The sequence below is a fragment of the Mizuhopecten yessoensis genome, unplaced genomic scaffold, assembly GCF_002113885.1.
Source record: "Mizuhopecten yessoensis strain PY_sf001 unplaced genomic scaffold, ASM211388v2 scaffold9061, whole genome shotgun sequence".
In the NCBI taxonomy this organism is placed as follows: Eukaryota; Metazoa; Mollusca; class Bivalvia; order Pectinida; family Pectinidae; genus Mizuhopecten; species Mizuhopecten yessoensis.
The window spans coordinates 265,372-281,120 of record NW_018407859.1 but is presented as its reverse complement, the minus strand read 5'-3'; the positions used below and the strand labels follow the sequence as shown (position 1 = coordinate 281,120).

Genomic DNA, 15,749 nt, shown 5'->3' with positions numbered 1-15,749 from the left:
CAACATACATACTTTTTAGGTCACTGGTTTATCGTAAGTGTACATAATTAATTCACCACTAAATTTTTGTACTATATATTTCTACATTTATAATTTTTAATGAATATTCCTGATACTACTTTTGTTTGCTATTTTAACAAAATACACAGCTTGAAAAAGCAGTTTCCTGAATATTGAATTTTTTATGTTTTTATTTCCCCTTAAATTACAGGTATCAAAGCTCATGCAGAATTTTCTTTTCTCATGAATTTGGAAATGTAAAATATTGCTTCAATAGCATCATGAATGAGTAGGAAAATTCAGTAAGAAGGAATGTAGAAATTCATAAACAAATGTGTTGTGAACTAATAACTGCCACTTACAGTATTTGACCACTTATCTGTAGAACACGTCTTACTTAACGACTTGTGATGCCACAATCTGATGTAGGGGAGATTTGTTATATATATCTAGTTATAGGTAATGCGTGCTGGGGAACTCATTACTGTTGTGGTGATGATACTAATTCTACTGTGGTCACAGATAACATACAGACAAGCAGTTCCAGATAGATGTAACTACCTCGTATCTATAGCAATGGCTGTGTTACCCAATTTTTAATATATATTGTTAAACTGTCTCAGATGATCACGGATAATTTTATCTTCTATGATTCACTTGTTCTGAGCATGACATTAAAGCACCACGTATCTGTAGTCCACTTATCATCAATACAAGGCTAACATTAATCCACAAAATATTGTACACCTGTTCCTACCTGCAACCATATTCACTTATATATCTCTATATATACCTTTGTTCTAACTTCCATCACAGACAGACCAACATATTTAGCCCCCCCCCCCCCCTACTGTTTTCCTTTTTTTAGCTCTTATTGAAAGAATATAGGCGCCCCTTTCCAAACACTCTCCAGTTAACAATATAAAGAACTCAACCAGAGTGAGTCAGTATAGGGATAATTTTTCATCAGACACAACTTAAGTCTCCCAGTCAGATCAGACACAACTTAAGTCTCCCAGTCAGATCAGACACAACTTAAGTCTCCCAGTCAGATCAAACACAACTTAAGTCTCCCAGTCAGATCAAACACAACTTAAGTCTCCCAGTCAGATCAGACACAACATAAGTCTCCCAGTCAGATCAGACACAACATAAGTCTCCCAGTCAGATCAGACACAACTTAAGTCAGATTGTAGAGTATTTGTATATATTATCAATGACAATGTACACGGACATTTAATTTACTAAAGGGAAATTTGCAATTAAATTTCATTTTGTTGAGCTGGAATAATAATAGTAGTTATGATGATTACTTGATATGTAATTATTCATAGCAAACATTGTACCATTTAAAGGGGACAGCCGAAATATAAACGAGACAGAGTGATACAGTAAGTCAAGTAAGGCAAGGGGCAACACAGATAGCCATTAATGTAAACAAATAGAAATGTTTAATTCAGTAATAGAGAAATGTATATGTACCTCATACTTAAACTACATGTAGATACCTAGTTTTATAAGTGTGTGATAAAGGACAAATACCTAACAGTGTGACACTGTTCTGTTTGTGTCCACTAACAAGGTAACCATAGCTACAGTGGTATCTTGTCTGTCCAGACACTTACTTATGGAAAAAATATATAATCAGAATAAAACGTCCTATTAAAAAACTTTGATGACCTCTGATTGGAAAACTAAATACTAAATATAAGTGTACAGACTTGATTGCTGTGGTGTGGATTCGAGAGGTTGCACTGTATTTATTTGGTATTGTATTGTTGAATTCGTTTGACCTTAACGAAATTCTTCACACAAGATCATTGTCAAGAAAATACATAATAAACTTATCTACTTACATTGATATCAATCAAATAACTCGGACAATACAAAATAATTTTGATTTTTTTCATGTTGCATATATTTACATCTGTGAGCTATATACAAACACTACTGATCCAATGAATGACGTACCTTTTACATACCTGTCTGTAGGACATAGGGTACAGGTTCTACCTATACATATACACCATGTTAACACTCACACAGATACTCAACAAAACACGAGTAATTATAGCAACAGTTACACACTGAACAAATTCGATGATGAATCGGTAATCTCCCTAACTACATTGGAATGTCCCGGAGAGAAACCAACATAGCACAAAACTTGATAACAATGTGGCACAATTATCTTTAAAAGTTTGATCACCCACATTGCACTTTGAGTGTTCAATGGTTCTGTGTTACATATGTGGCACATTTTTATAAACACAAGAGAATTACTACTCACAAACCCTGTAGAAAATCCTACCCTCTAGTTCCACTTGTTGAAACGTATAGTGTAATACAAGTGCAATGAAGCGACGACCAACAGGAGGAAGCCGAAGAACGGTATAATATCCTTATAGAACATGCTGTGCCAGGCAGGTGACTGCTAATTGAGCGTGCGCCCTGTTGCCCAGGCTGCCTGGTCTAGACTATAGTTTCTTTGCCAGACTACAAATCAAGCAGTAATATCATGTCTATACCTTTATAAACTTCACCATCTGTTCTGAAGTAAACATAACAAGACGTAATTTTTTTTCACTTTTTTTCTTCTAGCTGGAGCAGATGCAATAATGAAATCTGCACAACGAACACATACCATGTAAAATAACAAACCCACATTTTCCAATTGTGACACCATGTATGCATTGTGTGTTGACAAGATTAAGTTTACTGTTTAGTATACTAAAACAAGCTTTCCTTTCAGAGAAACAGACACATCCTGAGATGCTGCAGTATATAAAGGAACCACACCCTGTGGTGAACAATTGTTACTGGGATCATGGTTCCTCTAAACTGAAATAACATCCAATCCTGACATTGGCTCACGGAAACACATCTGGTTCTGAAGTGGTTCCTGTAAACAAAGGGATCACAATAGCTTCCCATCCAAAAAACCACATTAAATGATTCCAATACAGCAATGAAGAAACCAGTCCAGTCCTGGCCCCAACAAACAAAATCTGCAATGTCCGGGGCCGGAGCGGGTCTACACTGTGGAACATCTGGGTTGTCAGCCATGTTCCATTAGCCATGACCGTTTCAAACACAATCCATCACCCTTCTGGTTGAGACGAGTCCTTATCCTTGATTTAAAAGATTGGAGACCGACATACTTTTCAAACTTCCATATTACAGGTGCAAATTCAAGACAAAAGGAAGTGAGTTGTCTCCCCTTTCACAAAATTATTCGAAAATGGTTTCTATTTGTTAATTGAAGTAAATACATCAGTAATCTCCACATTAGGTGAGATATATTGTTCTGGAATTGGTAAAATCTATTCCAATGCACGTAGCAGTGTTCAAGTTGAATTAAAACTGAAATCCTTTTGGTTAAATCACTAGATGTTTTTGGTTATGTCCATAGATGGAGCTGGTGACAGATGTTGGAACGTCGGATACAGTGAGTACAGAGCATCTGTGTAGACTTGTACTTGTGGTTTTCTGCCATCATCACAGTCACGTACAGACTGTCTTGGTGTTTCTGAAGTTGAATTTGACCTAAGAACCTGTACATGTGTTTTCCTGAAAAAAATTACAAAGGAAGGTATATAAATATATCAATATGGCAAAGTAGTGTACTAGTAGGGACTATATAAAATATAAATTATTACAGCTTTATACAATTGTTTTTCAGATTAAATTGTTTATTCAAATACATGATGAAAATATATGCAGTTATTTAATTTTTCAAAGAAGCACTGTACTGTTTCTGGCCAGAAAGCCCTGCCTGATAAAGAACTGAAGTTCACATTCAGAGTTATACCAATCTTTCTTTCATAAACTAAATCTTTTAAATACACATGTTTTTCTCTGTTGAAACGTTTTTGTTTATCCTTTGTTAATTTGCTTACCCATAGTTCTCTGATCCTTTTCTGTTTTTCAAATTCATCACACCATTCCTCAAATTTCCTTTTCCATTCTGTTTCTATGTCACCATTGTCTAGAAAATCAAGAAAAAAGATAAATTAAAACAATATAAAGTGATGTATTTAGTAATGTATTTTGAATGCAAAAGCATGTATCTTACTAAAGAAATGTGGTGTATTTTTTTTGTTTGTTACAGGTTTATTAACCTCACAACGTCCATGGTCATATGATGTGATAAACCTGTTTACTCCCACTCTTTTTTAGCATGGTAATTGTGATCATTATTTTACTAACTACCTATATATGTTATCATAATGAACAATGTTTAATGTTTAATGATCTGTATAAGCTGTTACATGTACTCTCGTTTTAAGATATATATACCAAAATCCACATGTCTGGCAAACAATTTATTACTATAAGTTGTTTTATTGTTATGTCTGTGATAATGTTGTAATTGTAATGTTACTAACTGATATTTTACTAACAAGAGGACCCTGTGGAAGATAAGCTTTGCTCAACAGGTTTTATCATCAGAAACTAAAGTTTATTATTATTATGGAGGTGAAGGCCCAGGAATACACTGCCGAAAAGAAAGACAGAAAAGAAAGGAGACAAATCCAAAGTCTTAAAGAAAGACAGAAAGGAAAGGAGATAAATACAAAGTCTTAAAGAGAAACACAGGCTTTTCTTAAAAGCTGAAAATATTTATTTACTTCACAGCATTAATGTTTGCTCAACAATCCTGATTCTGACACCGACCATGAGGAACCTTAATTACTAAGAAAGTAGATCTAAAACCTTGTAAAATAAGTACCATCAGAAGGTATTTTCAGTTGTCTTCCTTGCCACTTAATGATTTATAGCATTTTGTTGAGATTGAAAAAAAAAAGTTTTTGTTCTCCTCGCAAATATAGTGAAACTGCGAACAAAAGCTGAAACAAATTAAGACTTGTTTGCAACACATGTACAACAATCACCCACCCGAATGAAATCTTACTTTCTAAAACGTTTAGGTCATACTCGGACAGAACATTTCCCATCTCATCCACAGCACTGTAAATTCCTTTATGATCTGGTTCTATGTTTGTTATGATCAGTGACCCTTTGGGGTCAATATGAAAATGGTCTCCGCGCTCTCCAAACATAATGTCAGTAGGATTGGTGCCAGAGGTTTTCCTGTACTTCCACCGGATTGACCGCTGTATGGTACACTTCATGTAGGAGATGTCCAGTGTTACGGAGCTCCCCCTTGTCCTCACTTTGTTAGCCATAGCTAGAAAACACAATATCAAACTTATCCATCAGAATTCTTTGCAATACTTTTTATCGCTTTCATTTCAATCAAGGAGCAAAATATGAAGAAAACTTCTAACGGACTTCCAGACCCCAGTGTAACATGAAGCAATCCCAATAAACTTCAAAATTCAATGTTGTTTATATCTTCATTCACATATAAAATGTGATTTTACATAAATACGCCTGCATTTATTGTACACAAAAAGTATTGTTGTTATCCCATCTTATTGAAAGGATTTGGGCCTCAGAGACATAACTGTGAGGTCTGGGGCATTAGACATTTTAATTTGAGCAAAGAAATAGTCACAATTTAGAGTTAGATCCTATGTTTAGAATATCTGACAACCCGCGCTTCAGGAATGTGGTCACAAAACTCACGTGCTTGTGGCGTGTACGCTTTTATATTCTTGTATGTGTAGTAGTTGACCGCTCTGAAATAAATACAGAAGTTTCTTAATAAGCATTTTGATTAACTACATGTATATTAAAGGACTGAATATTGCTTATGGTGGATTTATTGGGTGATAAATTGAGTTCAGTCTTGAGACAAATCTAACGAACTATGAGTCGGTCAATATTGAGACTTGTCTTGAGACATACCAATTTCATCCTCTGTGAAATGGACCACAGCAATATTCAATCCTTATATCTCAACTAGAACACTGACAGGTCAGTAAGGGCCCCGTCTTGTGGCAATATATCCCCCATAATCATCAAGAAGCAATCTGCCCATATAGCTGAGCTTGACGTTTGACATTTGAACTTCAAAAAGAATCGCAAGGAAGCAAAATATACATTTTACATGTACTATGATGTGAGTCTTGTTTCCTTCCACCTCCATATTTGCTGGGCTAACAGAAATGTAAATACCGGTGCAATACTCATTTGTTAGCTTTGATTTGTTTTATTTCACCTTATATACCTCCTCCATCAAGAGCCAGGGTCAAAGACAGAGATCCACTTTGTCTTTGACCTTTGGACCCAAATGACCTTAACCATTAAACCAATGACCCTGATCTTTGGTCAGTTGACTTATTCTTTAATTCCGACCATCTTTGCTTCTTAATATCATAACAAAATGTTCTTCAGTGAAAAATACAAAACTTGACCTTGACCCTTTGGACCGCATAACCTAGCCCTAAGGTCAGTTGACTCTGTGTTAAGTTCTGAACAACATTGCTTCATAATGTCATAACAAAATATACAAAATTTAACCTTGACCTTTGACCCAGTGACCTTGACATTTGGTCAGTTGACTCCTTGTTTAATTCTGATCAACTTTGCTTAATCATGTCATAACAAAATGTTTATCAGTAAAAAGATGTAAAATTTGACCTTGACCTTTGAACATAATGACCATGACCTTTGACCTTGACTTTTTATCTCAATGTGTATTTTAGTGAACTGAACATCTTGACCAAGTTTCATGTACATTGGTCAATAAATACTCAAGTTATCAGCCAGGAACAAAATTTGTGGACGGACAGACAGACAGACAAGGTGATTACTATAGGGCACCCGTATCTCCGATACAGGGCCCTAATTAAACTCATTTATGAATACCTGGAAATGGTTTTGTCTAGCATTAGCTGACTACTTGTGAAAGTCTATATATGTGAAGTTGAACAGAAATTCATATGCACAGGAAATATAGATCTGCTTCAATAAGATCTATAGTCATAGCCAGACAAAGGAACCAGTGGGTCTTGAAACGTTGCGACATGTTTAATACGTACATTGTTCCTGTAGAAAGTAAAATTTTGATATCAAATATAGATCTGGTCAATTTTAAGGGTTAATAGAACAAACATTTTTTTTGTAGTTTCATCGAGTCCAACTTAAGTAGAAATTGAAATATTATTTAATTTTATTTTGGTCAATACTGAAAAGATTTCATCACCTGATTTCAGCTACAATAAAGGTAAATCAATTTCCTACATGTATCACCGTAAATCTTGTAACACTCCAACACATTTAGTTACCACCAATACATCAGTTAAAAGTTACAATGCATTATAATGCCAGGTTGATAAATTAGAATTCTTGAATGAAGTAACTTTAAAAAGGAAAGGTAATTCAGAAATGGAAGAAATGTTCATAAAGGAAAACTATTCAGTTACAATCATTGTAAAGGGAGGTAACAAAAACTCACTCGTTGAAGTAATTCCTGTCCATTCTGATACATTCCCCGGGAACAATTTTCCAGGCACAGTAGGGGTCGTTAGCACAAGTGTCCGTCTTAGTATACTTGCTACAGGTGTCTATATGGATTTGTTTGACCGCCGTATCAGATCCAACATATATACTCTCTCCCTGAATGAAACAAAGGTCTCTTGTAGGCAGGTTTATAATGGTGTACATGGTGTACAAAATACAAAACAAGGAGATCACATTTCAGATGAGTCAAGATATTCACAAGAACTCTATTTAATCAATACAATAATATTATTTACATAAATGAAATAACATATTCCTGTTTCTCATGATGTACATTAACTTTGTAACCTATGCTTGAGTCATTGATTGGCTGCTGAAGATGGCTGCTGATTGACCTTTGACCTTACCTTAAGTTTCATAGCCCATATGGGTTCAGGAATGTTGAAGAGGTTATATACACTGGAGACTATGCCCTGCTTGGAACCGTGCTCTAGGAATATCTTGTAAATTTGGCCTTTACCTGTGAAAACGAATGTAAGACATAAACAGAAAATGTCAACATAAAATGTCTTTTTATTATCTAACTTTCTTCAAATCAAGCATTTGATTGGCTATATCTATTCTAGCAAAGTTCTGTTTCTTCATATTATATTTTCATGATTAAGTAATAGGAAATTAGATTCTGGATCTACTTACTTGTGGAAGCGAAGAAGACCAGCTCGTTTTCCATGTTGATATCATGTGCTACCTCTAACTGATGCATCTGTGTTCCCATCTCGTAGAAGATTGGCTTCCCGTTGAGGTGTTGTACAGCATCGTCCATAAGGGGGTTTAGTCGTATAAAGGACAGAATAGCATCTGATAGGTCCTTTGAATTATTGTTACACTGAAAAGGTGAGAATATTGATGAAAAATTTGTCAAATATTGTCAAACATCATATGATAACACTTATCAGGCAGTTATACCATAATTGAAACATATGTGCATGTGGGTTACAAGTATTGCATATATGGTAAGACACTATATATCACATACGAAAACTAGCCTGAATAGTACAGCCAGGGGTTCCTTAGCAGACAAAAAACAAAACCTTTACTCCAAATCCCTGGTGACATACTATTTACCAGGAAACTTTCGCCTAGCTAAATATTTGCCTTTCACCAGCAAAATCCATGTTCACCACGTGAAATTTACTATCATTGTCGAGGGCAAAAAAGGATAAAGTTAAACTGCAGTGAAAATTTCCCAGAATACAGTAATTCACGGTCTTATATACAGTTGAAAAAAGGTGACATTGCTTGATCAAGAAAGACCAGATAAAATAGGATATAAGACATGTTGGCAGTGTGAAGGAATTGACTATCACATTAAGAGATCACATGACTGACCATTGTTGAGCTTGTGACGAGCAATAAAATAACTTCTTCAAAATTTTGATAAATAAATATCAATGATTCAAACTATTATTATGCAACACAGTGCAATCATCTTGTAATAAAGAAAAAGAAATTTCTACAGGTACACTGGAACTAAGGTTTTAAGATGATACAGTTGACTTACATTGGATAGTCTACTGGACAAGTTAAATATCTAAACTTTAAGAAGATATACAGCCTGTCGACTTACATTTGGTAATTATACTGGACAAGTTAAATATCTAAACTTTAAGAAGATACAGCCTGTCGACTTACATTTGGTGGTCTACTAGGCCAGTTGGCAGGTTCGTTGTCAGCAGGTAGCCAGTTGGAGTTGGCGTTAGCCTGTGACTTAAACTTTCCTCTGTAGGACCTTAAAATGTCACTGACATTGTACGCACAGATAGCTGAGGCTGATATACCATTCCTGTGGAATAAAATAAAATTACACACAATAACACATGTATTGTGATAAATTTTTGATTTTTGATATTTTAAGTTGAGCTACTAACGGTAAATGTACATTTGTTAACAGTCTATGCCGCATACCCCCCCCCAATTTAAAAAAAATATATATTGGTTACTCCTTATAATTTAATTTAATTAAAAAAAACCCACTTCCTTTTATATAGTTAATGAATATTTATAAAAACAACATTTTGTTTTACAAAACACAACACAAGATTTTATTGCTGAGCAACTTCAACCAAACAGACGTTAGAATTACAAATACCGCACCAAACAATGTTGTATATATACGACGTCATCACTTTTTGTGTTGTCTTCTGTTTTAAGGCTATATGATATAACCTTTAAAAGTTTATCATTGGGGGAATAGCCATAATCAGATTACAGAGAAATATGATAAATCCGTCTGCTGTTGGCTTACATGTTCTCTGTCCTATAGCATAACAGTTATTTCTTCTCTGTCCAAAATCAAACATTAAGGCCCAATGGGCCTGCATCGCTCACCTGGTATTAATCTCACAATTGTAACCTTAAAAGTACACTTAAATAAAGCTACAGGCAAAATATCAGTGTCTTAACTTATTAAAGTCATTCAGAAGTGTATTTTTGTATTGGGAAGATGATTTTTAAAGATTTATGCACTATGGACCAGATGTGACCTTTAAAGTGTGTAAAGGTCATTCACATGAACAAGCAATCACCCTGGACGCTTTAGTTATTCAGAAGAAATTGTTTGAAGATTTCAACATATTTGACCCCTGTGACCTGGAATATTGGCAAAGGTAATTCATTTGAACAAACTTGGTGACCCTTCATCCCAACATCCTTCTGGCTAAATATCATCACCCTAGACCTTTTGGTTATACAGAAGAAGTTGTTTAAAGATTTCAATAATTTGACCCCTGTGACCTTGAATATTTGTGAAGGTCATTCATTTGAACAAATTCGGAACCCTTGATCCCAGCATGCTTCTGGTCAAATATCATCACCATAGACCTTTTGGTTATTCCGAAGAAATCATTTAAGGGTTTTTAATACAATTGACCCTATGACCTTGAATATGTTCGAAGGCCATGCATTTGAACAAACTTGGTAGCGCTTCATGCGAACATACTTCTGGCCAATATTCAGAAGAAGTTGTTTAAATTTTTTAGCATATTTGACCCCTGTGACCTTGAAAATAAGCAAAGGTCATTCATTTGAACAGACTTGGTAGCCCTTTATCCCAGTATCCTTCTGGCCAAATATCATCAGTCTGGGCCTCTTGGTTATTCAGAAGAATTTGTTTAAAGTAAAAAATTGACGCAGGACGGACGGACGAACGAACGGACAGACAGACCAGGTGAGCTAAAAACAGATCAAGGCTAAAGTCTTTCCTGAAATATATTCAAATATCCCCACCTCTTTCTGTGTTACCCTTGCTCAGTAACATACTTTCTTCAGAAGAAAATATTGAATTAAATAATATACTTACACATTTGTTGTGAAGAGGCCATAGAATATATCCCCAACTCGCTCGACATCCTCTGTAATATAGACACAGATATTATCATAACATCAAATATACATACAGATTCTTACTAACGTCCCCAAACACACCTATATAACATCTAATGTGTACAGATTCTTACTAACATCCCCAAACACACCTATATAACATCTTATTTGTACAGATTTTTACTAACATCCCCAAACACAACTATATAACATCTAATGTGTACAGATTCTTACTAACATCCCCAAACACACCTATATAACATCTAATGTGTACAGATTCTTACTAACATCCCCATACACACCTATATAACATCTAATGTGTACAGATTCTTACCAACATCCCCAAACACACCTATATAACATCTAATGTGTACAGAATCTTACTAACATCCCCAAACACAACTATATAACATGTAATGTGTACTGATTCTTACTAACATCCCAAAACACACCTTTATAACATCTAATGTGTACAGATTCTTACTAACATCCCCAAACACAACTATATAACATCTAATGTGTACAGATTCTTACTAACATCCCCATACACACCTATATAACATCTAATGTGTACAGATTCTTACTAACATCCTCAAACACACCTATATAACATCTAATGTATACAGAACCTTACTAACATCCCCAAACACACCCATATAACATCTAATGTGTACAGATTCTTACTAACTTCCCCAAACACACCTATATAACATCTAATGTGTACAGATTCTTACTAACATCCCCAAACACACCTATATAACATCTAATGTGTACAGATTCTTACTAACATCCCCAAACACACCTATATAACATCTAATGTGTACAGATTCTTACTAACATCCCCAAACACACCTATATAACATCTAATGTGTACAGATTCTTACTAACACCGATATCCTCTGGAATACAGACATATCTGTTATCATAACATCTAGTAATACAGATTAATTCTTACAAACATGCACCCCCAAACTCTCAGGAATGCACTTAATGGATAGTAAAACCAACTTACGGATTTCATCAAAGTATGATGGGAAGTCTCCAGGAATAGAACAGTTGAGTCTAGCCTTCTGGAACGATGTCCACCCGTTCCTCAGGATACTTCTGGCTCCTCCCTGATCCCTCTACATTAACACAAATTACACGGCCCAAATCAAAACTATGAAATACAAAACATGTGCCTAGTCACTACACATGTGGAAGCAATGTCCTCAAAATATCACCGCTACTTATTCATTGTCATTAAACTAATAATCATGAAAAAGATTTGAAAAAATTCACCATCTAGGGCTGTTAAGTTTATAAAGTTTAAAAACAAAAAACTTCTTCAGTAGCTGGGGAAAAAACCCATAACAAGTTGGCCTTTTATCTCTAATTGGTATTAAAAATATAAATGATACACATTTACAACCATCATTCGATTAATATAAAGTAGGTTAAACCATATTTTTTTGTATTCTAACACATAGCTGTTGCTCCAAAAGTCGTGGTATAAAATTTTATAAGCACTTAAGTTTGATTTATTTTTAGGACAAAAATTGTTACAATAAAATAATATTGCAGCGTATTGGCCTGTGTATAGAGTAACAGACATCAAGGTTACAGATAACATTCTAACAGAATGGCACAGGGTTTATGACAAATTATGCTATTTTAAAGGAACACCATCATCATTTTATGAACCTTGCAGAGGAATGACAGCTAGTACATCTATACCAGTATATGTGGGGTGTTTTTTTGCATAAAAAATCAGAAGTTTTAAATTATGTACACAGCTTTTAAATTTTGTTTTTGAAGATTTCTAGGTCTGTAGTGTTAATTGACTAGAAATGTTCACTATTATCTAGAATTTGCAGATTTTCATTACTACAAAAAACAAAATTTGAAAAAATAACACTGATAGAACAAAGTACATTATCAAATTTTCTAAATACATGTACTATCAATCAAAGTCTGAGGCCAAACATTTCAGAATTATAATCTAAATCCTGTAAAAGAAGGTTCAAGGTAATAGAAATATTCCAAAACTCCACATTCATGGGGAGAGATGAATCACTTGTTGGAGGCCATTTTTACCTTGCAGATCTTTGCCACTCTGGAGAAGACCCGTTTCTCACAGTTGGTAAATTCCAATGCTACTTCTCTGAAGAAGATGTAGACACTGTCACCCATGTCGAAGGAGCCAACAAACTGTCCCTCTGTTATCAGAAATTCAAATTTCATATTCTAAAACATTACCAAACACTGGAGTTTCTTTAATATTTTTTTTCCCTTAGATGTCTTACCTAAAACAATAAATCATTTCATTTTCTTTCATTGATACGAATAAAACAGGAGGCATAAATGGGCTGTACGACTCATCTGTATTAATTAAACACTCATATTTGCATATGGCACAATTATGATCCCTGAACATCAAATTGGAAATTTATATATATATATATGTCCTGCTACATATAATAAGTATCAAATTTGTGGCGATAACGTTTTAAATTGTATAGCATTCCACTCGTGACTAAATATATTAATCTTATGTCTATTTAAGTTAGAATTGTCATGTTATTTGAAGTACAGAAATGACACATCAAGTTGTTAACCAAAGGGAAATAACTCTTACTATTTATCCAGTTGTCATCATCGACTGTCTTCATGTAACCACTAGACTCCACCCCGTTGTCCAGCAGACGAGGTCTGTAGATAAATGGCCGTCCAGAGGCACTCGTTCCAGAGTACAGGGCCGACACATTGCCAGGGTTTCCACTTTCTGTATTACATAAACATGTTTCAGTTTAAGATGCCACAGGCAGTTGTAGTGCCCAAAATGATATGATGCTTCAGATGTTCTAATTTCATTTATTCCTCAGCGTATGATAAATAATATTTTCATATTACATTCTCTGTTATCATAGAATTATAAATGTGTTTTTTGTCATAAAAAAAATTAAAGATAATTTGGCAACTTTAATGAAATGTACCATATATACTAAATGCACACATTTATCATTTAAACATCTATAAGCCTGGGGATTGATCTTACCAACATAAAGCGCTGTGGAGTTTTGGAATGGATCGTTAGGACACATGGATTCGGCACTTATGCCCTGGCCATCGCTCGTCTCCATCACATCTATCTGGAATGGTAATATGTAACGTCGTAATCACACTGTACATGGATATAGAGGTAACTCTATCAACGAACCAGACTAATTAATTAGTACAAGGGAGGCTAGCATCATACAGGAACCTCAATGGCAATCTTAACGATGTACAGCTACATATATTGATATTCAATCTGTGAGTAACTTATGATTTGAGAGAAAACATATATCTCAAATAATGTTTTTGAATTAATATATCATTGATATTAAAATGTCCTCTGAAGATAACTGATGCACTAAAATCAACAGATACATATAAAGAGTAGCATTACTGATCTGTTAAAACATGTAATGTTCATTTAGTATAGCAGGTCTTTTCTTACTTCACAGGGAAAAGCTTATCACCTAGCCAAATGATGATTTTAAATCAAATTATGTAAACCGCGTAATAGTCTAGACAATATCAGATGTCATTTCCAGGACCAACCTCTACACACAACCCTCGACAGAAACTGCATGAGTTCTGCAGTGCGATACTGTTGGTAGTATTGAATGTTTCCAGGCCTGGAAAAATACCCTTCTTAGGTCAAGGGTCACACGCAGAAGTACACCTTAGAAATGATACTGATATTGTTGATGTAATTTGGGTAAATAATAAGTGTGCAAATACTATACATGTGTGTTACAGAGTAAGAGTACTGGTCTACCTGATACACTTTATAACACCACTGGGGTTCACTGGCCGAGATCTGTGTGCAGAGGTCACACAGAGGTCATGTGGCTTGGTATGGGGGGGAGGGGGTCACTATGATACAGGTACAGACATACACAGATATATACCAGCAGGGGCGAAACAACATGTAACATTATATAGGGACACATGCATACAGCACTGGGTACTGTTATAGCAACCTTCCCACTTTTGTTCCTGAAAGCGGAGGGCTAGACAGGTGGTAGATAGACAGCATATGGCATCAATTTGGCAACACATGAGATTCGTTATTAGATTCAACTTATAAACAATATTTTCCAAACAATTTTTCATTATTTTTTTTTTCTATTATGTCTTGCACTAATACCATTTGCACCTTTTTAAAAAATTGAATGAATTCTAATATGACAATCATCTTCGATCCTGTGTTAAAAGGAATCATACACAAATATTTTTCAAATAAAAAAGGAGAAAATGTCTTTAAGATTTCCTGTGACAAGACAGAATGTTTACAATTAAAATGTTCTTAAAGAGGTATTTAAATCCTGATTTTGTTATAAACAAGACATGTAGTTATAAACAAGACATGTAGACCCAGCTGACTTACATTGAGGGTGTAGCCGAGAGGCTCCGAGGCACCTGTCCCACAAAAATAGATCTGGTTTGGATCTGACGTCATATATCTTTCTATAAATCGAATATGATTCTGGCAATCTGGAATCTGTCAAGTAAAAACCAGTGGTATTATTATCTAATAAACGTTTTTTTTTTATACAGTATTAAGTATCTGAAGTTAAGAACAACAAGGATAGGTTGTGAATGATTCCAAGATTTCAGTTATCAAATACTTCTGTCTGAGTGGACTTCCATTGCATCTAAAATTATTAAAGAATCAAATACCTCACAAATGGTTTCTCTAATTTACCATATTGAACACAAAGTGTTGCAAACGTTGCTGTCCATGTATACAGCTGGATAGAAAAACCCTAGTGAGTTAAACTTGTATATATTTCATTCATCTTTTTTTTATTAAGGAAACTTAATTAATGTTGTAATATGATCATCATACTCACCTCAGGTTTTGCGTCATATTTGCAATAACTAATTTGTAAGTCTGTAGCTTGTACTTTTAACTTGTAGTGATCCTGCAAAAAACGAGAACAATTATCAGAAAAAAATCTTAACTA

The 15,749-nt window shown here is 34.7% G+C and overlaps 1 protein-coding gene across 9 annotated transcripts in view; it reads right to left on the bottom strand.

Annotated features, from left to right (window-relative positions):
- Positions 1-994: 994 nt before the first annotated feature.
- Positions 995-15,749, bottom strand: part of LOC110457254 (semaphorin-2A-like) — a 121,645-nt gene continuing 106,890 nt past the window's right edge. For all 9 annotated transcript variants that reach the window (XM_021508442.1, XM_021508444.1, XM_021508443.1 and 6 more), the window contains 15 exons: positions 15,636-15,707; positions 15,170-15,283; positions 13,790-13,883; positions 13,370-13,516; positions 12,829-12,950; positions 11,765-11,876; positions 10,730-10,781; positions 9,064-9,214; positions 8,068-8,257; positions 7,779-7,891; positions 7,367-7,527; positions 5,593-5,645; positions 4,916-5,191; positions 3,900-3,988; positions 995-3,570 (listed from right to left, as the gene is read on the bottom strand). In XM_021508442.1, coding sequence (XP_021364117.1) covers positions 3,547-3,570; positions 3,900-3,988; positions 4,916-5,191; positions 5,593-5,645; positions 7,367-7,527; positions 7,779-7,891; positions 8,068-8,257; positions 9,064-9,214; positions 10,730-10,781; positions 11,765-11,876; positions 12,829-12,950; positions 13,370-13,516; positions 13,790-13,883; positions 15,170-15,283; positions 15,636-15,707 — 1,770 coding nt within the window. In that variant the 3' untranslated portion in view covers positions 995-3,546. The remainder of the gene's footprint in view (positions 3,571-3,899; positions 3,989-4,915; positions 5,192-5,592; positions 5,646-7,366; positions 7,528-7,778; positions 7,892-8,067; positions 8,258-9,063; positions 9,215-10,729; positions 10,782-11,764; positions 11,877-12,828; positions 12,951-13,369; positions 13,517-13,789; positions 13,884-15,169; positions 15,284-15,635; positions 15,708-15,749) is intronic.